At 40.7% G+C, this 23,653-nt stretch overlaps 2 protein-coding genes across 4 annotated transcripts in view; one reads left to right on the forward strand and one right to left on the reverse strand.

Moving 5' to 3' along the window:
- dpysl3 (dihydropyrimidinase like 3) overlaps positions 1–1,760 on the forward strand; it is a 28,537-nt gene extending 26,777 nt beyond the window's left edge. For both annotated transcript variants that reach the window (XM_080483197.1, XM_080483198.1), the window contains exon 14: positions 1,614–1,760. In XM_080483197.1, the coding sequence (XP_080339323.1) occupies positions 1,614–1,708 (95 nt within the window). In that variant the 3' untranslated portion in view covers positions 1,709–1,760. The remainder of the gene's footprint in view (positions 1–1,613) is intronic.
- A 4,740-nt stretch (positions 1,761–6,500) lies between these two features.
- stk32a (serine/threonine kinase 32A) overlaps positions 6,501–23,653 on the reverse strand; it is a 61,119-nt gene continuing 43,966 nt past the window's right edge. For both annotated transcript variants that reach the window (XM_080482741.1, XM_080482740.1), the window contains 6 exons: positions 21,955–22,058; positions 19,958–20,074; positions 18,668–18,793; positions 17,256–17,384; positions 9,543–9,607; positions 6,501–9,004 (listed from right to left, as the gene is read on the reverse strand). In XM_080482741.1, the coding sequence (XP_080338867.1) occupies positions 8,887–9,004; positions 9,543–9,607; positions 17,256–17,384; positions 18,668–18,793; positions 19,958–20,074; positions 21,955–22,058 (659 nt within the window). In that variant the 3' untranslated portion in view covers positions 6,501–8,886. The remainder of the gene's footprint in view (positions 9,005–9,542; positions 9,608–17,255; positions 17,385–18,667; positions 18,794–19,957; positions 20,075–21,954; positions 22,059–23,653) is intronic.

Genomic DNA, 23,653 nt, shown 5'->3' on the forward strand with positions numbered 1-23,653 from the left:
CCGCCGTGGAGCGTTAACACAGCTCATCAAACGTGAGAGGTCACAATAGGTATTTGATTTTACAGATGGTGTCGTCGTGAACCAGATATCCAGTGTTTTATCATTAAACAGTTTTGTCCTCTCTTGACAGTTCCAATGTGTACATGTGAGAGCACAGCTGTATTCACCAAAAGCATGTAGTTCCTTCAGAGAGAGATAATCCGTTTGGAAAGAAAGGACTACATTATTGTAGCTCTGACTCTCCGAGTTGTCTTTACGACCGCGGCTGGTGTGTGATACCTTACTGATGTAAAAAGAAAGTGACCTCCACTGGAAGGAATTTCCAAATTTGAGCCGGTGAATTTAGAGAGAAGTAACGCTGCTCCGGGTTTTCCAGCCTTTTCTAATAGTTACGTCTCACTGTGTCGTCTTGTGTATGTGTATTTGCATACATGTGGGTTCTCTTGGGATGAGATGAGCATGTCCTGTATTTCATTTTTATACCAAGGCCACCACCTGTAGAGTTGATTTACTTTTCTGGAATGACAAGGGGGGGGGGGGGGGGGGGGGGTTGTTTGGTTAGATACAGCATATAACAGGCTGACGTCGTCCCTCTTTCCATTTATATACTCGCTGATAATTTGTTGCAGCAGATGACCTGGCTCATCCGCTGGAAAGATCTTTTTTTTTTTTTTTTTTTTTGGACAAACTCTACGAGTCTTTTGTTCATGTTTCAGCAGTAGTCATACAGCACAAAGCCTGTTAAATATAACGTCCCTGTCATTTCAGTCTGTGTTGGACAAAAGCGTGTCCCAGGAAACTGCTATGGCCTGGAAAATAATCCTGTAGATTTATGACAACAGTTATTTTTTGGCTGTGTTAGCGTGGAAGAACAGAGTCTGTTTAAAAAAAGTGTTGAAAAATTAAAGTGCTTTATTATTTCTTAGTGCACGTCCTCCGTCTCGCTGGATCTTTGTTAAAATATCCCCTTTTTTTTTAAACTCGACAAGCTTTGAATCTTTTATGCAGCTTCGTTCAAGTCATGGTTACAAGGGACTAGAGGAAAATGAAATACAGTTCCATAAGTCTGAATATACAAATTACAATCACAGTTTAGCCTGAAATATATTTTCTCTCTTTTGGAAGAGAAACACCACATATGAACAGGGAGAACATGCAAACTCCACACAGAAGTGCTTTAACTAAGGATTTTCTTACCATAGTGACGAACATAGGACTTTGAATTTAGTTCATTTAAACAACAATTTGTCTAATAACATATGTCCAGGTAATATTTTTGCACAGTTTTGAGGGGTTTTGTGCCATTTATACGTCATTAAGTAGTAATTGGTGTTGGCATTCACAAAAAGCTATGATGATAATACTCATATGTATGAAAATGTATCACTCCTATCCATGACTTATCACCATGTCCCCTGAAAGGACGTCCATTTTCTGGGAATTGTTAAATTTTACTGCTTTTTATGGACGCATGTCTACTCAGCAGTCCCTTCTTGAGTCTCTCCTGTAAATGCTGTCTTTTCCCTGGATTTCTGTTTACCCCGCTCTCCTCCTCGTGTACTCTCTTATCTCTTCCCATGTAACACTTTTTTTCACCTTTTCTCTTTGTCCAGGTCCCCCAATCCCAGATGACATTCCCATCAGGCCAGCTGGCCGGCGTATCGTAGTGCCCCCCGGCGGTCGCTCCAACATCACATCTCTCAGTTAAACAGCAAGAGGAGGAAGGGACACGTCCACAACAACAGCCAGAGTGCGGGGTTGAGGGGTGGGCGGGTGGGGGGGTGGGTGGGTGGGGGGGTGGGAACGAGGGAGGAAGAAATGCAGAGGACCACGATTAGTTAAAAAAAAAAAAGGAAAGCAAAACACTGAATCCTCATGCCTTACCTGTCACAATGCTACTATGCTGAGATGTCAATAGTATCCCTTTTCCTGGTGAATTTGGACCCGAGTCAAACTGTTAGCGTAGTTTGTAATTCCCACCAAAGCACACATCACCCAGGACAAGGCCTTGCCTTACTTTTGTTCTCTCCTCCGTACACTCTCCAGGGAAAACAAGCTCACTTGGTGCTTTGGTTAGGATGAAGTGACTCTTCATCACCATCTCACTCAACCAAAAATGGAAAGAGGAACCGTGTTCTCAAGGGAAAACGGATACTGCTTGTCTCAGAATGATGCTATGGCTCTTTCATCCTGTTTGGCTTTCAATGTCACCCCCTTTTTCAGTAGCCCGCTTTGTCCATAGTCAGCGACAGTTAGACCCCACATTAGACATGTATTATCTTGCAGTACCATTGGTTAGCTCTAGGTGGCATTGTATATATGGTAGATGTAATGTAGCTTTGTGAACGATGTCGTTGCAGCCTGTTTTTGGGTTTACTTGACCAAGAAAAGGGTATTTATCAAATCTGAGAGCGGGAGAGCTGCTGGACGTGGAGCTGCATGGGCCACATTGACATGGGCGACGTGATCCATGATCCTTTCGCCCTTCTTCTCTGATGTGTTTGATGAATACCGTCCCCATGATATAGTGTTTTTGATGTTAAGAAGGAAGAGAAACACATCTACTTAAGAAAGGAGTTTGTGAAGACAAAATAAATTAAATAAGAAATATTAGAAAAGATTTTACTATTCTTTATCCCTCCAAAGTTTATTGCAGTTCTTTTATGCACGCCATCGTGTCTGTACACAAGATCATTGCAAGAAACCCGTCCTTTGCATTTGCTTCGAGCTCAATGACTGTCCCTGCAATCCTAAGATGATCTTAAAAAGAAAAAAAAATTGGGAAAAGATAAGACCTGATAAACAAGAATAATGAGTATTGCCCTTCCGTAGCTCGGAGGCAACAAAAAAGCTTTGCAATGAAGGGCAAATAAAGAAAAAAACAAAAAACAGATGCAATGTAATGATTTATTGACTAAAACCTGCTTTCAGATTACAGCACTTCACCTCTTGCTTTACATCTTTATTCCCGAACAACTGGGCTCTCGTTTCAGGACAAGTGGAAGACCATTATTCTCTTGTCATCTCAACATAGCCCCTGAACACAGAACTCAGTGCATCCAGACTATGAGCCAGGTTCATTTTACGTAAACACTGATTGTGTTGGGGAATATGAAAACTCTTTTTTTTATTTGTCTCTGCTATTTCTTGATAAGGCAGAGGATTGTGGTGCAGTGAGGGAAGCTTTTATTTAGTTGAAATGCCCCGTCGCGGGAGAGGGAAGGAACGGCGTGCCATTTTTTATTTGGCAGACTGAGGCAGGCACGAGTGGTGGTTTGTTGTATTTATGTTAGTTTGACAACCTTTGTTACTGATTATATGTTGTTTTCTTTTTTTCTTTTTTTTTACTGTTGTATCCAATACCAGAGATGGCAGGTCAAAAATAAGGTGTGGTGTGAAAGTACGATTCGTTTCCTGAATAAACATGAGTTGCAACTTATTGACTAATTTCTCTTGTTTTATATTTGATTAAACAAGGTTTATTAATAGGATGTGTTAAATTAGGTCCCCTTTTTGACATTCACATGGATCGAATACTTTTTCTCCAATAAGACAAGTGCAATAGGGAAGCTTGATCTCTGCAGCCTTCATGCATGTTAGTGTTCAGTTAACTGCTGCATCACTGAGCTGAGCTCGCAGCGACGAGCACTGCTGCCATCTACTGGCCAGATTTGTCTCTGCTTTGGATTATGACCTCCAGTCATCAACCTCGCCAATCTCAACACACACTGACACATACGCACACCCTGGATATGGAATAAAATTTGGACTTTTCTTTGCTCTTCAGCATCACATAGCTTCTGTAAAGTGTTCAGACGAATGCTATATTTTAATGTGTGTCAATAAATAATTCATCCATCCATCTTCTACACACTTTATCCTGTTAAGGGTTGCTGGAGCTGATCCCAGCTAACTATGGGTGAGGGCAGGATACAAGTCCATCACATAGACACACACAACCACACACGCTCACATTCACATGTAGGGTCAAATTGGGGTCACCAGTTAACCTAACATGCACCCGCAGCACCTGGAGGAAACCCACAAGAGGAGAACATGCAAACTCCACCCACAAAGACCCGGTCAGTATCAGAGAGTGTAATAGAGAAGGTCCTGCACACTTAAGGTCCAAACCTGACCACTGCACACCAGGAATAAGAATGACTAACTTCAATTAAAAAGCAAACAAAACTCAGGTTTAATGCCCGCTGAGTGATTCTATTACACTTTTGAAGACAATCCAGTTTTTATTTCCTGCAAATGTTCCACTTTGTTTCATATCACTTTCATAATCAAATATTAGTTTTTAATCCTGCATTAAAAAATGATGTGATTTCTTCTCAAGTGTCATCACGAAGGAGACTGTTGCATAGGAAATGGCAATGTGCTTATCCAATGAATTCCACCAATCACTTCTCTTCCTTAGTATATAAAAATCCTCTTGTCAGTTCATTCAGACTGGTTTTGATCGAGGTGGTTGGTTTTCATCTTGGTGTTTTGGCTGGAAACTGTCAATTATATCTGGCAACCAAGAAGGAAGGCGTATAGGAGGAAGTACACACCTTCCTTCTTGGTTGCCAGATATGACTGAAAAACCAGGAAGGGGTGTGTGCAGGATGAAGTGTGAGGTGCGTACACGTTTATGTGACAACATTAGATGTTGTGCCTTCATTCATTCATCCATTTGGTTTAGCTGTCCCTACTTGCAGAAACACTCAGCATTTAGTTGCTTTTGTTTTTTGGGAACTGCAGTTGTTGCGGTCACATTTAGAGTCAGTATTCTCAATTGCAAAGAAGGGTTTGAGGTCACTTACAGGGGTAGTCATGGATGGTAAAATTGCAACAACATAACAGGTAATCATTGTTTTAACCAATTTATCCAAGACGTCCTGCTATAAAAAAAAATATGAGCTACTCTAATATAGTCTATCAAAGTGTCAAAAATGTCATTTCTGCCACCACAAGGTGGCGCTATGACTGAATAGATGTGATCAGGGCAGGACTGTGATGAAAACTTCCAACACACAAACTGACTGTGACTCACCTAAAAAAAAAAAACAACCTTCTAAAATTCCTGTTTTATCTTAACATTTAGAGGACGTAACCACTTTAGCCTTTAATTCTCAAAGTATCTCTTATTAAGAACATTGTGCACCAACAATCCTCATAATCCTCCACAGCTTTTGATGCTATTCACTATTTACAGACTTTGCTTGTTTTTGTTGTGACATTTTAAATATCAAAGGATTTCCTTGGAAGAATGGAGAGGTTCTCAATATAAAAGGTAGAAGAGAAGAAAACTACATGCTCACTAGTGAAGGTCACATATCCATAACCTTGATTTGACCTTCTCTTTGCTTTAGTTATTATGCACTAAACACATTTTCATCTTTTGATCAATTAATATTCACCAGGCACCATCTAATGTCAGTTTTCCTTTTTCTAATTTCAAAGTTTGAGTTGTTTGTGTACTTTTAATTAATACATTTTATTTTCTCATTTTATGATTTTCACTCTGAATAATGCAAAACAAAAAGGACATTTGCATTTGGATGATTGTGTCTTCGTTTTCAATTTTTTTATTTATTTATATATATCAATACAATTCTTAAGATTATCACATAATCAAATATTAAGAACTAAGTCCAGTCTTTGTGAGTCCCCACAAGTGGAGGAAACTAGGAGATGCACTCCCGTAAGGAGACACAGACTGCAGCCTACCAGAGGTAAATATATCTGGGCTGCAAGGTGGTGGGAGAAGTTAAGTGATGAGTAATGATATCACTCGAACTGTGTCATGGAGCAGATGTGAAGGCCATTAACGCAGAGGAGTTATTCACAGAAAGATGAGTCAGCGATCTCAGTCTACATAGGAGCTAAATGGAGCTGTTGGGCATCTGACTCTGATTGTTTTTTATTCAGTCCTGTCCTCTAAATCCTTCCATCTATATAGCCTGAGGAACACTGTATATACATTAGACACACTGAGGATGGCTGGTTGTATCTTATGGTGATGCCGGGCAGATTAGGGAGGAATTTATCTCCTGAAGACGTCCCAGATCAGTCATTTACGTGGTGATGTGCTGTCTCAGCTGCGAGGGACAGAAGGGAATGTGCTTGCCAGTGGACCAAGGGAAGTGGCATTAATTAGTTTACTGTACAGATGCTGAAGGGTTTAACGAATGCTTTTAAAGCAACTCAGTATCATAACATTAATGGGGGGCTTAACTTTAAAGTAAACAATGACCATTGAAGCTGTGGGAAAACTTTACCTTTTGAAAAATTGTCACAGGCCTCCGAGTGAATGATTTGAACATATTTACCAGACCCCCCCCCCCCCCCCAAAAAAGTATTCTTCTGCCTGCAGTACTCACAATGTTTCAGTAGGGGGCGGCATGAGTGTTTAGATGAGTTGAGATCATTTTTCTCATGATTGAAAGTATTGTCACATGCGAATGCAGCAACGTAGAGCGAAATAAAGCACGAGACAAACTCAAATTGGTTCAGAAAAAGAAAATTATTATTTAAGGCACACCTTAATAGTTTGCAACTCCATCACATGTGATTACAACAAACGCACAGTGACAACCGAAGGAAAACAAAACCTTAATAGTGATGAAATACATAAGTGCAGAACAATTAATGTTCCGGGACTAAATTGTTTTATAGGATGGACATTTTGTTGGAATTACCTGAGCTAAATACTATTTTCTATATTATTCAGATATGCTCCTTTGTATTTATACTGGTTAGGCATTATGCCCACTGATAAGATGCTCAATTCACCAAGTATGCTTAGTATTATCATTCCATTATGTACCAATAATATTTACTCCAGGTATGCCTAGAAATAGTCCAAACATTGATCTATCACGCTGTATCTTACAACTTATACAGGAAACCACCTTTGGATCTGTAAAATTACATTAATGATAACAACATCAACAACAACAACAACAGCAACAACAACAACAACGACACAAGGTAAGTCAAAACATTGTACCAATCCTCCATAGAAAAGTGCCAACAGTAATGAATTTCGAGTGTGAAAAGTGTCCTAAATGTAGTTACAATACATTACAGGCTTCAAAAGATCAAATAGTATTGCAGTTCGATACCATCTATTAATTGAACAACTCAGTATTAGTAGAAATTACATCCACCGATTGATTTAGAAAGAAAAGCCCAGGATTTGTTTGAGTGACTTGAAATTACCAGCTATGTGCCATTTCTATGGTGTAAGGCCTTCCTCTGCTGACGTCAGAGGCAGATGTGGTTTGTTGCATGTCCACAGCAAATCTTACAGTATGAAAAGTCGCTGCCTCACAGTTAGTTATCTATTTAGCTATTTATTTATTTTTGGTGTGGTGCAGAATTTTAGATTATTACTAAATAAACACCACAAGAGCACAAGAGTGTTGGAGCAGAAACAAATTGCAAAAGGATGGGAGCAAATAGGAATTTACAGATTATCTGGTGGCACATATGTCATTGCTTGCATCCAACACACGAAGGAGGAAGGACACACAAAAAAAAAACCTAAACAAAACAAAAGCTTATTGGACAAAAAACTAATTCCAAGTGAAGACACCAAATAAAAAAAATAAAAATCTTATCTAGGAGTCATCTTAATTCTCTTCTATACTGTAACACCATCCCTAAGGGAAGAAGTATTCATTCACAGCTTTAGATTTTTTGTCTCTCTGTGCAGAAATGCTACACTTTTATGAAGAAGCAGGTGCAAAGCAAGATTCAGTGCAGAACATATAACATCTACCGTCTACGTTTTTTTTTCTATGTTTTCACATCTAGGAACCTTCTTATGTGATGACCCAGTCGGTCGTTTGCAGATTGAGACAAAGTTTAGTCCAAAATCTCTGATTTGATAAAAAAAAAAAAAAAAAGAGCCAGATTGTGATTTTTGTTCTTTTTTTTTTTTATTTGTATGCCGGTTGCATTTGAAACCAGCTTATACCAAGAAGACTTTCCGCATGTTTTGCTTTTATCTGCTACTGACGAAACTGGGACATCACCCAAAAATGCTGCAATCCCACTACTTCAGTTAGCTTAGCTGGCAAAGCGCAGCAAAATGACCACTACCACCACGTACGTATCTGCTGCTATGATAAGCTGAGCCATTCCTCACCGAGCCCCCGGTTCAACTCTGCGAACTGTTCCAGGAATCTGTGCTTGCTGTCCTAAAAACAAAGACCAGGTTTATTGTCATTAAGCTCTCCATGTCACTGTTTTGTACTCGTGGTGTCACGCTCGTCTGCTGTATCATTCAGATTATGTGGAACGAAGCCTTCCGCTCACGTGTCCCTTCATGTCCTTTGTAGCATTTTGTGAAATTTTCTTTTAGAACCACAATTAACCCGGTAATCCCCTCCCTCAGGTTTCGAAAACCAGTGTCCCGGCCAAGCGGCGGCGGGTGAAGCCTTCGACGAGCAGAGCAGGTTGTGGCGTTTGTCCTCTTATTTTGGCAGGTGAGTGACTCTCTTTTCACTTCAGCATGCCGCCCAGGAGTGGAGGCTGAGCAGACCGGTGAGCACCAAGGTAACATCAGGTAGCGTCACTCTGCCGAGAGACGAGGGAAATCCCAGCTCTGCAGTGGCTGCAACTCCAGGAGTCCATTTCCCTCCTGCAGCTCTGGTGTTCTTGTTTTATGCGTACATGTATAATAATTATCACCGATGTATTTTTTTGTTTATGTTTATTCGTGACGCTCTCGTTTTGCCTTTGTGTTTGGAACTATGTGCAAGAACGCTTGGAGAGGTGTTGTGAGTGCCTGTGCTGGTCGGTGTCTGGCGGTACGTTGCTGATATATAAGCAGTGGGAAGGTGCAAAGTGATGATGGCGGGCGCCGGGGATCTCGGGTGATGAGATCTATCCTGATAAGTAGGCAGCTGGCTCCACGTTGTTGTTCTGTCCATCCTCTATTGCCTTGTTCTTCTCACTCACAGACAGTTCAGAGGACTCGGAGTCCACCACCGCTTTTCTTGATCTGTCGAACATAGGAACGTCCTTTTTTTAGCGATTTCGACAGGAAACAATGAATAAACAGTTTTATGATTAAAAGTGGTGTTACCAATGGTCGTCCGTAAATGTTTTATAGTCAGCACTATTGTTGCCTCGTCGCACGCTTGCGCGAGTAAATATTGCACCTGTTTTAAAATTTACTCATGCAAATCAGTGGTGAATCTTATTCCTTGGCTTGTCTTTAATATATTCCGTTTTTTTTTTTTAAATTTACTTACATAAACAGCAAACTCTCATATGCACTCGACATGGGGACACTTTCTCCGCCAGTCGCTGTGTTATTGCCTTAATCACACACCCACAAATTGCGTATGGGCCAGATCTTCTGCAGCAAATAGGCACTTTACTGTCCTTTTACACCTCCGACATGCTTTCAGCAGCCAGTAAGGAAACAGTTTTTCTTTATTTTTTTTTCTGAATGTTTGCTGAGTGCAAACATACAGTGTAAGCTATTTACTAAAAGACGATACTCAGTAGGCGATGGAGGGGGGGGGGTTCCTTACTTTTCTCTGTTGAAGATAATAAAGTCTCTCTGGACGTTATCCAACCGCTGCTGCAGCTGCCCGTTCTGGCGTGGAGACAAACAGAATCAAGACGGAAATTCAACAATCACCATTGTTCTTGTGCTTCAAATTCATTCCAGTCCAAACAAATAACACTCTTAAGAGAAAACAGGTTAGTTTATTAACATCTGTTGGAGGTACAGTGGTGTAGTATAGCTCTGGCCATATACCTTCCTGGTTCAAGTCTGGGTTGGGTGTGTTATTTCTGTCAGTTGCATGTTCTCCCTGTAGGCGTGGATGCGACAGCAGTATACAATGTAGATTTGCATCCAGGACTTTACACACTGCATAGTAGAAACTCTTTCTCGTACAGTACATATCCCTCTCCTTCATTAAAAGGCCTGTGCAGGAACTTTGGAGGACTACAAAGCTCTGATATGTCCACATGTACACATACGTGCGGTATTTGTTTCACTTTATCAATGCGGGAACAACCGGCGCTGTCACGCCGGGATGTTACACTGTAGTGCCAAGACAAGCAGACAGGTGCTTCGTCACTCCTCCGAGGAGCCAGGGAGGAGAGATTATAGAGATATATCACCATCATGATGACTGTACTTTGTGTATGTGAGAGACAAACTAGCAAAGACTCAAGGACACAAGTTCCAGATAATGCATTTTTCATAAGCATAACCAACAATTTTATTCAAATTCCGATGCTAAACTTTAAAAAAAGAAAATGAAGCAATTGTTCTTTTAGAGCCCCCGCCCCAAAAATGTAGGCTTTCCCTGCAGTCTTTCTAAAGTAGGGCATCTAAGGACACCGTGCCTCGGTAAACAGAAGCACACATGAATTCTCCTTTTGCATGCGTGAGGAACGTGCTGCTTCCCCTCAAACCTCCCAAAAAAAAAAAACCTCAGCCCAGAGCCGTCAGTCACACGGCGCAGCAGAGAGCTACTGTACAGGTGCCGTCACAGTGGGAAAGCAACCACTAGCATCCAAAAGTCATCAACTAATTTAGGGCAGGAAGACAGAAAGTTTAGAGGCAAAACTACAGGAAAAGAGCAGAAGTTTTCTTTTTTTTTCTTTTTTTTTTTACATCATTTTGTGAAAAGCAGCTCTGTGATGAGCGTCCATCCCGATTGCAAGGAGGCCTGGATATCACTAATTGAATGCATCTCAACTGCAGCATCACCACACTTGGTTGTGAACACAGTGAGAGTATTGGCATCAAAACATCCGAACAGAGTGTGAGAGCAGGTGTGCTTCTTGAGATGCAAAGTAGAGGAAGGACAAAGGGACAAACAGGCTGGACACAAAGTAAGACTACGGTGTCGTGTGTCATTTGTCAAACATGAGTTATGGATGTGGCACATAAATACATGACAGGTGAGACAAGGAGCGTGATATATTGTCTTTCTGATATATTGTCAACTCATGCTGTCATAATGACATAGCATACCTTCGACTTAATGGGATTACCACTCCTGACAATAGAAATACCATCCTTTTTCTTTTTTAGCTCTTTCCAGAGAAGTCAACCCAGCTTGTTTGCAGAGCTTTGTCAGTTCATCGGAACTCCTTTTGTATTTATTGTTATTTCCTACATCTGCATAGGTAATTGCTCGGATATGGAGGTTACCCCGAGCTGTGTTTCTCTTTGCTGCTGCAATGATTACATAAAACATTACAGATATCCAATTTCATGCATCTTGTTTTTTTTTTTCTTTTTTTAATGGAAGATGTGTAATTTACTGGGCTTCATGGTCTTTCTTCTATATTACAATGTTTTATGACTTTGAGAGCATCTTTGTCATTGTTCAGGCTTCATTTGGACAATTCAGATGTGAGTCATCCTATTTCAATTGATTTGTCTGAACCTCAAGCAAAGCAGGAGAAGCTCTCTATAATCGGCAGGTTGATAACCGTCTCACAAGTAAAGCTGTTTGGTAGCTGCTACAAATACACAAATGAGCCATAAGATTATGACTACTGCCTGCTGCACTCGATTTCATCTTGACCATGATATATTAGGCAGGAAATCAAGATTTTGTTGTCAAGGTTGATGTGTTAGGAGCCGCACAAAATGGGCGACAGGAAGAACTTCTAAATTGTGATGGCTTCTGCTTGTCTCAGAATATTTTCAAAGCTGAAGCTCTTGTGGAGTGTTCCTTTTCAGAAGTGGGCAGGATTGTTAAAAAGTGGTAAAGTGGAAACTTGATCATGGACGGGGCGAACTGATGCATGTGGGGAGTGAAACCTGGTCTGTCTTGTCCAGTCCAACAAATGAACTACTGTAGCTCAAAGTACTTTGGACGATACTGCTGATTCTGATAGAAACATGTCAGAATAATACAGAGTACAACAGATGTCTAATAAAGTTTCCCTTGGTGTTTGATGTCACCAAATGCACAAAATAGCTTCTGCATATCCTGTCTTGATCTTTAACGGTGAGATGCCCTATATTGAATCCTTCCTTTTTAGGTGGATAGAAACCTCGAGCCCTGCAGAGAGACCAATAACAGGTTTTAACTGTGGACAGTTCACGACTTGGATCTTCTCTCTCTCTCTCTCTTTATTTGATGCTCTTAAAAGACAGTTCAGAAGCTAATTGCTCCAAATGCTAGATTAAACTTTCCATTTAATGAGACAAACCAACAGGGAGTGCTCCGCTGGACCGGAGCCCAACGGGAACATTTCTCAAGGTCCGTGTCTGGACTGAACACTGTCTGACTTCTGCTGTGACTGCGAGTGTGACAATTATGAGATCGTAGGTGACACATCAAAGCTGCACATATATTTTTGAAGGGATCACACTCGGTATATTGTTAGCGACATATGTAACAAAGAAAGAAAGAAAAAAACATCATTGAACAAAGTGCAGATATTTGCTGTCAGGTTTTTTTGTTGTTGTTTTTTTAAGCGAGCCTGCTAATGGCTGTGTAAAATGTGTGAGAGAAGAAAAAAACCAACCCAACAACCATGCAGAACAACTTGTACCTCTTTAAACTACACTCGTTTGGCTGCTTATGATTATATGCCAGCAGCCAGAACTGACTCTGCACTTTTAATCAGTGGGACACACGGCGCCGCATCCCCAGACACACATTCAGGGCTCTCTCGCTCACTCTCGCTCTCTTTCAACGACACATCCATTTACCTGACTCTAATACTAATTAAGTGATCTTTCATTATGTCTATGCAGCCTGTTTACTTAGCAGCGAGCTTGATTTTAATAAAGCATTGTTTTCTACTTGACAGTACTTTGGATTGCAAAGAAAGTGAAGTGAAATTTGCCATGCTGAAAGCGTTGAACTTGGATTAATTAGCCTCTGTTTTTATTTGTCAAATATAGAAGAACCTTTTCTTGCGACTTGTCCTTTCATGGTGCTTAAAAACACTCTCTTAATTACACATTGATTAAAAAAACTGTGCTTGTAGTAGCTATAAAAAGCAATAGTTGCTGTTTTATATACTTCATTGGACTGAAAACATGAATACAATAATTCTCTTTTAAATTATTGTCAGCAAGTTACATTCAACAGAAACATACAGTCGTCTCCATTTATCTGGAGTCGTGTTTTTTTAATTGCCTGGTCATTAAAAAACTAAATTTCTTCATTTTGTTATTGGTCTTTACTAAGGACTTGCCACTTGGATGTTAAATACTTTACGTATTTTTTAACCAAAATGTGTCTTTCTCAGAGAACTGTTGATCAAAATGCTTGCTTTCAGTATCAAAAAAGGCTGAGTTATCAAAAAAAAAAAAAAAAAAAAAACACCTTCAGGCTCTTTACTTTTGTGTTGAAATCTTTAAGGTCTTTAAAATGTCATTACTGGATTATATGATAAACCTTTCCTCACTTTGCCTCTCTGTGCTGTTGTTGTTTCTATTGAACCCTGGAGTACATTATATGAATAAATTCCATCAAACTTGTTTCCAGTGGATGATATACAGGCAGTAAAGAGAGTAAACTGAAATGACACCTCTCACCGAGACCGAGGTGTAAGCGTCTCCCCGTTCCACTGAGTCTGTGACAGGAATGCGCCTATTTATTTCATTCCCGCAGCACGAGGCCCAATTTTCTGCAGCATATTATCAGTGATTTAATTGAGCTTATTCCATGGCACATTATGAGCGTGGCCATGAAAGAGAGGGGGAGGCAGAGAGGCAAAAGAACGACTTGAAAAGTGGATGACGACGGGGACATCGACTGGACGTCTGGGTGTGGGAGCGGCGTGCAGGGGGGACTGAAAAGAGAGGCGAAGGACACGTGTGGAGGTAGAAAAGAAGAAGAGTAAAGGAGGAATATACAAAAAGAAGACAGAGAAGCCCTCGAGTGATGTGTAACAGGCGGGCTGGGATCGGCATTAGGGCAGTTTCCTTCATTCAATATTGATCGGGTGTACTTTAGCAACGCTACACACACACACACACACACACACACACACACACACACACACACACACACACACACACACACACACACACCGAGCGGTCTTTTTTCTCTCACTCTCTCCTATATGCATCCATCACAAGTGGCCCCACAGGCCCTGGGTAAATGGATATGGTAAAGCATCACACAAAAACAAACTGCTATTATAGACACGCCGCAAAATATGATGCCGGCGAGGGGCTGCACTTTGATTAAAGTCATTTTGGGAAAAGAAAGTATAAAGTAAATACTATGTTAGGACTAATCTAATAAATACAGAGTGAAATACTTCTCAAGTTATACTTACGAACTGTTTTGAAGGAAGCCATGCTATTTTACAGTTTATCTAAACACTGTGAATTGCTTGCGTCGCATGGAGAGCGATCATATCCCCATTTTGTGGGTGATCAACACGAGTGACATCAAGGAAGAAACATGAGAAGCGATAAGATTGTTTTGTGTGCGTTCGGCCTGTTTACGAGACAATTTTGTCGAATCCCAATAACAGCAGCATCTTTGCTGATGACTGAGACACAGTGAGAACAGACACAGTCATAAACAAAACAAATATTTTCAGATGTTGTTCATCACATTGTGTATTGTACATTAATTTTTCAGCATAAACTCCTCCTAGTATTTTGTGGAAATAGAGATAAACCCAATATTTCATATTCATGAGGGCAAACGCCCGTCTGTATATGCACAGAGCTTTAGTAGATCTCTCTGCATTTAGAATTCAAGAGAAGCATCTTTTTTTTTTCCTTTTCTTTTTAAAACCAGTGTTCCTCATCTTATTGCACCTTTGGTTCCCGTGGCTATTTGGGAAATTGTTGTAACCCACATACTCGGCTCTGAGCAGTACAGCTGACTATATTCTTACAAATAATCAGGGAATTTCTAAATTGATCAAATGTATTGCCAATAGCAATACTTAAAAAAAAAAAAAAACCTCATACATACAAACACATATTTCCTTATATTATGTGCATTGTTCAGAAATAGCGCAACACTGTGTGCACAATACAATATCCATAACCATTAGACAAACTATCTTCTGTTTTTATAAACATAACAAATGTGTCCTGGACAGTCTATTTGGATTATTTAATGAAAAGGCTGACGCGCCTTTTTGTCTGACTCAGTTGAAGGATATCAGATGTTGTCTTGTTGACCTCCTGCACATTGAGATATCACTGAGTTTCACACACACACACACACACACACACACACACACACACACACACACACACACACACACACACACACACACACACACACACACACACACACACACACACACACACACACACACACACACACACACACACACACACAGCCAGGAGCAGCTGTCAGGTTTCATAAAACATGGTGCACTTTGGGCCAGGTCTGACTTCTTATTGCAAGCTGGCAAAGTGAGAGCTGGGGAGTCTGTACCACACAAATTGCCTCACTTTTATTAGAAGGGAGTTCCATAAACTGTTGTGATGTGATGCCAGAGGGTCAAACCTGCTGCCTTTGTAGTGCTACTTTTTTCCCCTTTATATGTGCAACAAGACTATGTTTTACTTATGCATATGTGGGATTTTCTGGAGACATGGTTACAAAAGAAAAATCTACTTAATTAGTAGATTTGTATTGAATTATTTTCAATTATTCACATTTTGCACACAGGCATGTAATACAAGGAGCGGCATGTTTGTATGTGGTTTCTGTTTGGCATTGACGTAATACTGGAAAATGTTAATTGCTTGATTGGAATTCAACTCCTTTGTGACATTGGACCATCTTCTTCGCCACGGTCAGTGTTCTTACTCCATACAAAACAACAGTTTGGATTTGAATGGAAGTGAAATTTGCCCCCTGTCTTATCTATGCCACGCATCACATTTGTGCTACTGTACTTTGTTGCCTTCCATATGCTGCTTTGTTGTCTGACATCACATCAATGGTGCGTCTGTGTGTTTGCTATGCGGGGAGCAAAAAGAGAAAAGTTGTGTTTGTGAGTGTAAAAAAAGAAAGAAAACCAGCATTGACTGATCTCCTTTCTGATATTATAGTAAGTCAGACCATAGTCCTCGGTGGAATATCAATACATTTGACCAAAATGAAACGTGTGAGAGTAACTCTGAGCTCATGTGGCAGAAAAAGAGTTAAATGGATTTTCTTTTAAATTAAATATGTATAGCTTTGAAAAAGACACCAAGGTAAACTGTTTTATTTCTCATTCTTGATCTCAACTCTTGACTCTCGCCTGTGCGAGCAGTCAGCCTTCATCTTAGAGGTTTTAATGTATTTCACACTCTTAATTGCTTGAGATTAAGATTCTTAATTGCTTGCTGTACTGTGTTTCTTTTATTCCCTTGTACAGCTTTAATGTAGTTCTTGTATTTCTTTTTAAAGCACCGGGAATTGCCTTGTGTCTGAATGGTGCAAGAGAAATAAATTGCCTTGAACACGTCTCAGCCTCTACCATGACCATCATGACCTCCAGCATGGAGCATTTATACAACTTTAGACTTTGAGGGAAGCAACTTTTATTTAAGGATAATAGTAGATAATAGTATCTCCAATGTAAATATAGATATAAAATGAGAATCAATCCTGAAACATACTTGTTATCAGAAGTATGAATGTTTTGGTATCTTTCTGCACATCACTATCTAGAATTCAGGAAAACACAACAAGGCAACAATTGAATGGTATAATATTTTAACCGAGCAAACACACCCAATATTTGCTTTAAGATCCACAATGAAAGTGTGGATCTCCCTTGTTGCAGCTTTCATTTGACCCCTATAAAAGTAAAGACTGAGTGTCATGTCCAGAAAACAGCCTTGATGTTGATGAGCATCTGACCCTTCAGTCACATTGATCACCTGATGATGGTTAATGTTAAACAAATGGGGGGGGGGGGTCAAGCAATTGCATTTTGTTTTCCCAAAACATCTAACAGAGGGCTCTTTTAATCTAATGAAGGTTCAGGAGAACGGAGCCATAAAATATGTCCTCATCCTTCTTAATAGCACTTCTGGTGCATTTAGAAGACAAACTAAAGAGCAACTTATCACCTGTAACTGGGCCAAATATCTTAAGCAGACCACTTTTTTAAATGAATAATGAGTGCTGGAAGGAGAGACACCTAAAGCTGTTACTTTAGTGGATAGCAGTTGGATGATAGATGTTTCATGGAAGAGACACTAATACAACATGGAGGAAGTTTATCCTGTCTGAAGAATAACCAATACATTTTATGCTGTTTTCAGTTGAAAACCTTACCTGTGGAGACCCATCTGATCCCTGGTCTTTGGTCTTCCTGGCAAGCCTTTTCTTCTTCTTGTGAAGTGGTTTGGACTCCAGGATCATCTCTTCCAGCTCAAATGTGGGATCACAGTTTAATCTTCTTTTCTGGAGAGACAAAAACACAGGATTGCGACGTTTCTGTGCTGAGAAAGAAAATAGAACTTTTATCCAATAACTATCTAAGATCTTCATTACACACGTGTTTATGTACACAATCTGTCCATATTTGCTTGTTTCATATGTGATCCAAGGTTAAACTACAGTAAAACAAGAATGAGAGAACATATAAAAATATGTGAAATCAGGAATCTGGATTTTCCCTCACGCCTTGTTTAAATAGTCATATTCTATTAGGCACTATAGACTAGAGGATGAGTCTATAATTAGAAAGAGAGACTCTGTCAATTCCCTGTCAATCCTTTGTGCTTTTCCTCTGCTGTGCCAGCCGGACCATTGAGGATCCCTACTGCTCTGCAGTCATTACTTAAAATTAGATAAAGCCATTTAGATTTCCCTTCACTTCCACCAGTCATTTCTCTGCATTTATTCAGCTCCAGCACCACAGACTAATCATCAAAGTCACCTTGCCGCTTTGATTCATAGATTCCGCGTCATCGCATTGATGCATTTTTTGTAAAGATACTTGCATGTGAAATTTATCGTGGACTTTCAGTCACTAGTTGTACCAAGTAGAGCAAATCAGTGCAGCTACTCCGAGAACTAACAATGGTGATGTTGATAAATAGAAACACAAAGTCTCCGTTCCTCATGATAATGATCCATGAAGCACCTATTTAGCTGCAGGTACAGACGCAGACTGTTTGATTTCCTTTGAATCTTCAGAAGCAGGCGTGCACATGTGCTTCCTTTTGTTGTTGTGCATCTGTACGGCCTGTCTGGATTTCTATACTCAGCAGGTGACTCGACTCAGCCCAGCAGGGGGAGATGTTTACAGGCTCACTAGAAATGATTAGATGAAGAGTGGGTAGTTCTGGCTACGGCTTCCTTCACTCACGTCTTTGCCCCCCTTTGGCGATATATTGGGATGAAAATTAGTATGAAACAACATAGAAATGAGGATTGAACATTGTGTTTTCATACTAAAAGAAAGCTGTGGGGTAATTTAGTTTAAGGCACCAACGGACGGCTTCTTCAGACTATTCTCTATGTTAATTCTTTATGGTAGTGCCCATTTCTTAAGCTATAGATATAAAGTGTTATACCTTTGCCATACTTAGCATTAAGGAGAACATAGTGGTTCTGAATACCTACATAATATACCAAGACAGAATCAAATAGGAACTCTCTTCTATTCAAATGTGAACGTTTTGTTGTGCAACACACGGAGGCAGCCTTCAGTTTTTTTATTTTTTTTTTCTGATGCTCACATTGGGAATAAAGCCTGGAGGAAGCTGTTTGCTGAGCACAGCGTCCCAGTTGACGTCTGACATGTAGTCCAGATCCTGCAGCTCTGCCAGACAGGAAATGCGCTTCTGGACATCTATGCACAGCAACTGAAGGAGACAAAAGGATTAGAGTAAGAACAATTGTCCATGGGGGGGGAGGAATGGCTGAAGAAGTGAGGTCCAGCGTCCCACTGAGCTGTGAGCACATGTTTGCCCTTAAGGATGTTGTCTGAGAATGAGGATACAGGGACAAAGGGGTTGGAGGTGGGTGATACTGGAGAGGGGACTTGTGAAGAAAGGAGGGAGCGGAGGACGAAGGGTGACGGAGGGCGGAGACAGAAAGGGTGGAATAGAAAATGACATCCAGAAAGTGAATGGTGATGAGGAGAAATCAGCAGGTTGTGAAGCATGAAAGATGAAAGGCAAATATATCGAGCATGGCACTCCGCCTTTACAATCTCACTTTCTTCACGTCCCTCTGTCTTTTTCACACACACACACACACACACACACACACACACACACACACACACACACACACACACACACACACACACACACACACACACACACACACACACACACACACACACACACACACACACACACACACACACACACACACACAGAGTCCCTGGTACACTCCCTCTCCCACACACACACACACACATATATGCACATGCTGCTGGAATGCCAATGAGTATCGAGGAGTCTGAGCACGAACCAATGCAACAGTTTGACTGCAGTGGATCACTGCTGAAACAAAACCAAAACACTACAACAGCAGATATTTAACTTGATAAGGGCAACTGCAGCAAGAAGACACTTTTCGCCAGACTTGTTGAGGATTAGATGCCCTCTTCACGGTAAATAGAAACACACAATCATATAAATGTTTGCAATTCAGGAGTGATTCTCCCAACAATATATCTGTTGCATCTCCTGCCTCATTCCGATATTCACCGTATACCATACGTGTCCAAGCACTCTTTCACCGTGTCACTCTGTTTCTGAATACTGATTAGATTCGATTAGAATTCTAAAGGCATGCCGTGTGCAAATACGACTATAGGAGTGAAAAAATACCATCTAATTAAGATGCTGTTGCCAGGACTTGTTTGCTCAAATGAAATCCATAGAGTCAGGTATTGACAGCTACCTCTTCACAGGACATGAAGATTTTAAATGCTGCGAAAAGTTGAAACTATGTCATCGAAAGTGGGTGGGGCGAAAAATGTCTGGCCATGTATAAACTGTGGATTTTGCATGTACTTTTCTGAGGAGGGACTTCATCTCCAAAGACCAGGCTGCCGGGTAGCTCGGATGGACCTTGTGGAAGGTTTGAAGGATCTCATTAGCCGGTGTGCTGGATCTCATCACATATGGTCTCTGGAACGAAAAGAAAACAGAGAGAGACGAGGGGGAAATGTTACAGCTATTCAGTCATGTGCTGCCTGGAGGAAGTTTTTTTGTTGTTGTTGTGATAAATGAAGTGTCTTCGAGTTTGTTCCGCACTTGGCCCTTCTCAACTCTCCCCTGGCCCTTTATCCTTGTGCTCACCTTGCATGGACCCACTTTCTGCACCGATGGGGATAAATGACAGGAAGCAGGGAGAAGCAACTTAAAACTCTGCCTTTCACTGGGAAGAAATTGAGCTGTTCGGTGATAAATGTGGACAAACATTCACTTCTTCAGAGGCAGCTTGTAAGCTTCGTAGATTAGCTGCTTTAGCCATTTTGACTATTAAAAATATTTGTTTACATTTTAGGCTTTTGTCTCAATTTGAGCTGTTTTGGTTATTAACTATTCAACCAGTTTAGTTTGAGTTTTTTTGCAAAAGAATATCTGGTATGAAAAAAATTCAAGTAAGATAAAAATGGGCTAAAGATCCATATGTGGCTCCTAAGCCCCAGGTTCTAAACCTCTGTGCTAGAAATCGGCTCATGCATTACAATACGTGTTTATTTTCCATTCCCTGTCTCAGACTTTAATCCAGAAGTGATACATGTCTAAATTCAGAGCTAACTTCAGTCTCCAACCAGTGGTCAGACTCACCGGGGAAGCTCGGTGAAAGAAATGAGCTTGATGGTGAAATAAAACCGCAGAATGGATGCGGCGGCGCGGTGGTAGGAGCTTAAGAGAGAATGTCTGAGTAAAAGAGATTGAAAGATGCCTGGAAGCTGGATAATGGTGAGCTGCATCTCAATTTTACACAGCCAGTTTTTACCAGCGTGAAACTGATTTATGCGTTTAAAGACAGGGGTGAAATGTGGCAGTCAGAGGAAAGTGCAGAAAGCCCATTGGCGACAACGTGAAAATGAATACTCTGGAACAAGGTGAGGGTTGTGTGCTGGGAAAGAGATTGCAAGGAGGACAGGGGTGGGGGAAAAGCAAAAATGTGAAGGAGAGGAATCGTATCATTTTTGGTGTAAAGATGTGTTTGACAGTCCTCTCCAGGATAAGTGAAAGGTAGAAAATCAGCAGACGTGTCCTTGCACAATGACAGGGGGAAAAAACGAGGTCAGATGAAGGACGAACAAGAAGGAGGAAGCAAAGCAATGGAGGCAAAATACAGTTGGATAGTGTTTTCCTTGGGAGGAAAACTACAGAGTTCAGAAAGAGGACAGAATACATTTTAGAGAGCATAATGGATGCCGAGGTACACCAACTGTTAACAGCTCCACAGAGAAAATTGGGAGGAGATTGCTCTGAAATGTTAGGGAATGATTTCTGTTACACGTCATGACAGCTACGGATCAGTTTCGGGTATTCTGGGTCGTCGTCACAAAGGTTACTGTAGTTCGAGCAATCCTCATCATCATCCTGAAACATGAGAGGATATTCTGCAGCTGTCGTCTGCTTTGAGTCCACCGCAAACACACCACTTTGAGCTCTCAGCCTAATAGAGTACCGCCATCGAGCGATAATATAATGTTCTGTGTTTATTTCCGTGACATCAAAATTAAACTGCTCCAGATGGGGCCAGCTGGAAATAAATAGATAATATTTTAAAGGAATCAATTCCAATGATATGCCCTTTGGAATAACTCAGATTCCATCTTCTCACTCTCCGGCGGCCATTCGTCTCACACCGTGACTAAACATTCAAGCGTCTCCTCTCGCAGTCAGGTCAACTTCGGAAAATTCAATTGCGGCTCCACTCTCCTTTGTTCTGGACTTGGCTGCCTCTCTGATTTCTGACTGACAGGTTGTTGTGTTCTTTCATACAGAGCATTTATGACTGCTTTTCAGTGTGGTGTGTTTATTACCTGTCCTCTCAGAAGCTCGTAGGCTGTGATTCCCAGGGACCACCAGTCAACAGAAAAGGAATATCCAGGGTGGGACCCCTCGAAGGTCTGGAACAGCTCTGGAGCTGAAGGACAAAACAATATGTCACAACGTATAATTGCTTTTCAATCTTCGTTCCAGTATAAATATGTATTTTCATTGTTTTTCCTGATTTGGATGATCAGTTCACTGTTGTTTGTTTTCTTATTCAGACATTAGGTCAGTTAGCAACCTTGAAATGAATCTCTTCCCCTCTACAGACTTAATTAATGACCAACGACAGTGCCAAAGACTCTTACTCTGGCTGCAAATCTCTAAATGGATTCTCTCATTATTTTCACCTCTTACTGCAGTGGTTTCCAAACATTTCCCTCAGTAGAGGTCCGCCTAAGAATGCCCGAGAAGGTTGCCTCTACTATCTCTGATTTGTCAAAACATTAAAGTGAAGCCAAAGACGGGCAGACACAGCCTCTCTCAATAATTCACACGGTCAAAACTAATGGACAATTTTCCAGATCTACTCTGGATTCTATAGTATCAACTGCAAATTCTGACAACTTCAGAGGAGGAAATGCCTTGGGCACTGCCTGGGATCTCTGGAGGAACGAATGTCTTGGTATATACGTAGGACATCCTGCCACATCTTGTTCATACAGATGTTATCGTGCCACGTAATAATATTGGAGAAGGTTCCCTAGAGCATTGCTAGACCTAATTGTGCATTTCAGTCGTCGAAGAATCTGGAAATCCTCACTCACAATGACGTGACAACATAAATGTTCTGGAAGAGTTGAAGATCTCAAATCAAGTTTAAGCATCTAATATCAAAGTAATAATTCCAACATTAAGGAGGGGACTTTCTGCACCACAGCTCAGCCTGTGTTTGCAGTGTTTATGTAAAATGTGCAGAGATGCTTCTTTAGGCCTGTTATGTAAAATTCTCATATTTTCAAATAAAACAAGTTCTCTTGTCCAAAACATCCAGTTTTAAGCACATTTGTTCAGGGTCAATAAATACTGTTCGGATTGAGTTCAGAGGTAATATAAATCACAGATGGAGTGAATAATTGATGAAGAAGGGAAAGGCTATCAAACCACTTTATTTTGTTAACTTTGTGCCTCCTGTATGAGTCAATGATTGATTTTAGGGGAATAATATGGTGTAACATGGAAGCAAATAGTCAAATATTTCTTATCTCTTTACTCCTTCATGTACCGTGTTATCTGTGTTGTAATGGGGACTGAGACACACACCCAGTCTACTCCGAAATATGACCACCGTCACAAACCCTCGTCTTGTCCGTGTTAAAGAAAATATGTTGTACTTATCTACTGAAGCTTCTCACGGAGGATTTTTTTTTTTTTTTTGTCCGTTTTCCCCCAGAGTACCCATGAATTATCTATTATACCACAAAGTATTCGGCTGAAATCCAGTCACACATGGATCATTCTCCCATCATGAACACACTCTATGAGGCTGCAACTTTACCACACACATATACACAAATTAAAAAGTGCACATCTTGAGCACACACACACACACACACACACACACACACACACACACACACACACACACACACACACACACACACACACACACACACACACACACACACACACACACACACACACACACACACACACACACACACACACACACATGCTGCCTCATCATTC

The sequence above is a fragment of the Lipophrys pholis genome, assembly GCF_963383615.2.
Source record: "Lipophrys pholis genome assembly, chromosome: 16".
NCBI classification, from domain to species: Eukaryota; Metazoa; Chordata; class Actinopteri; order Blenniiformes; family Blenniidae; genus Lipophrys; species Lipophrys pholis.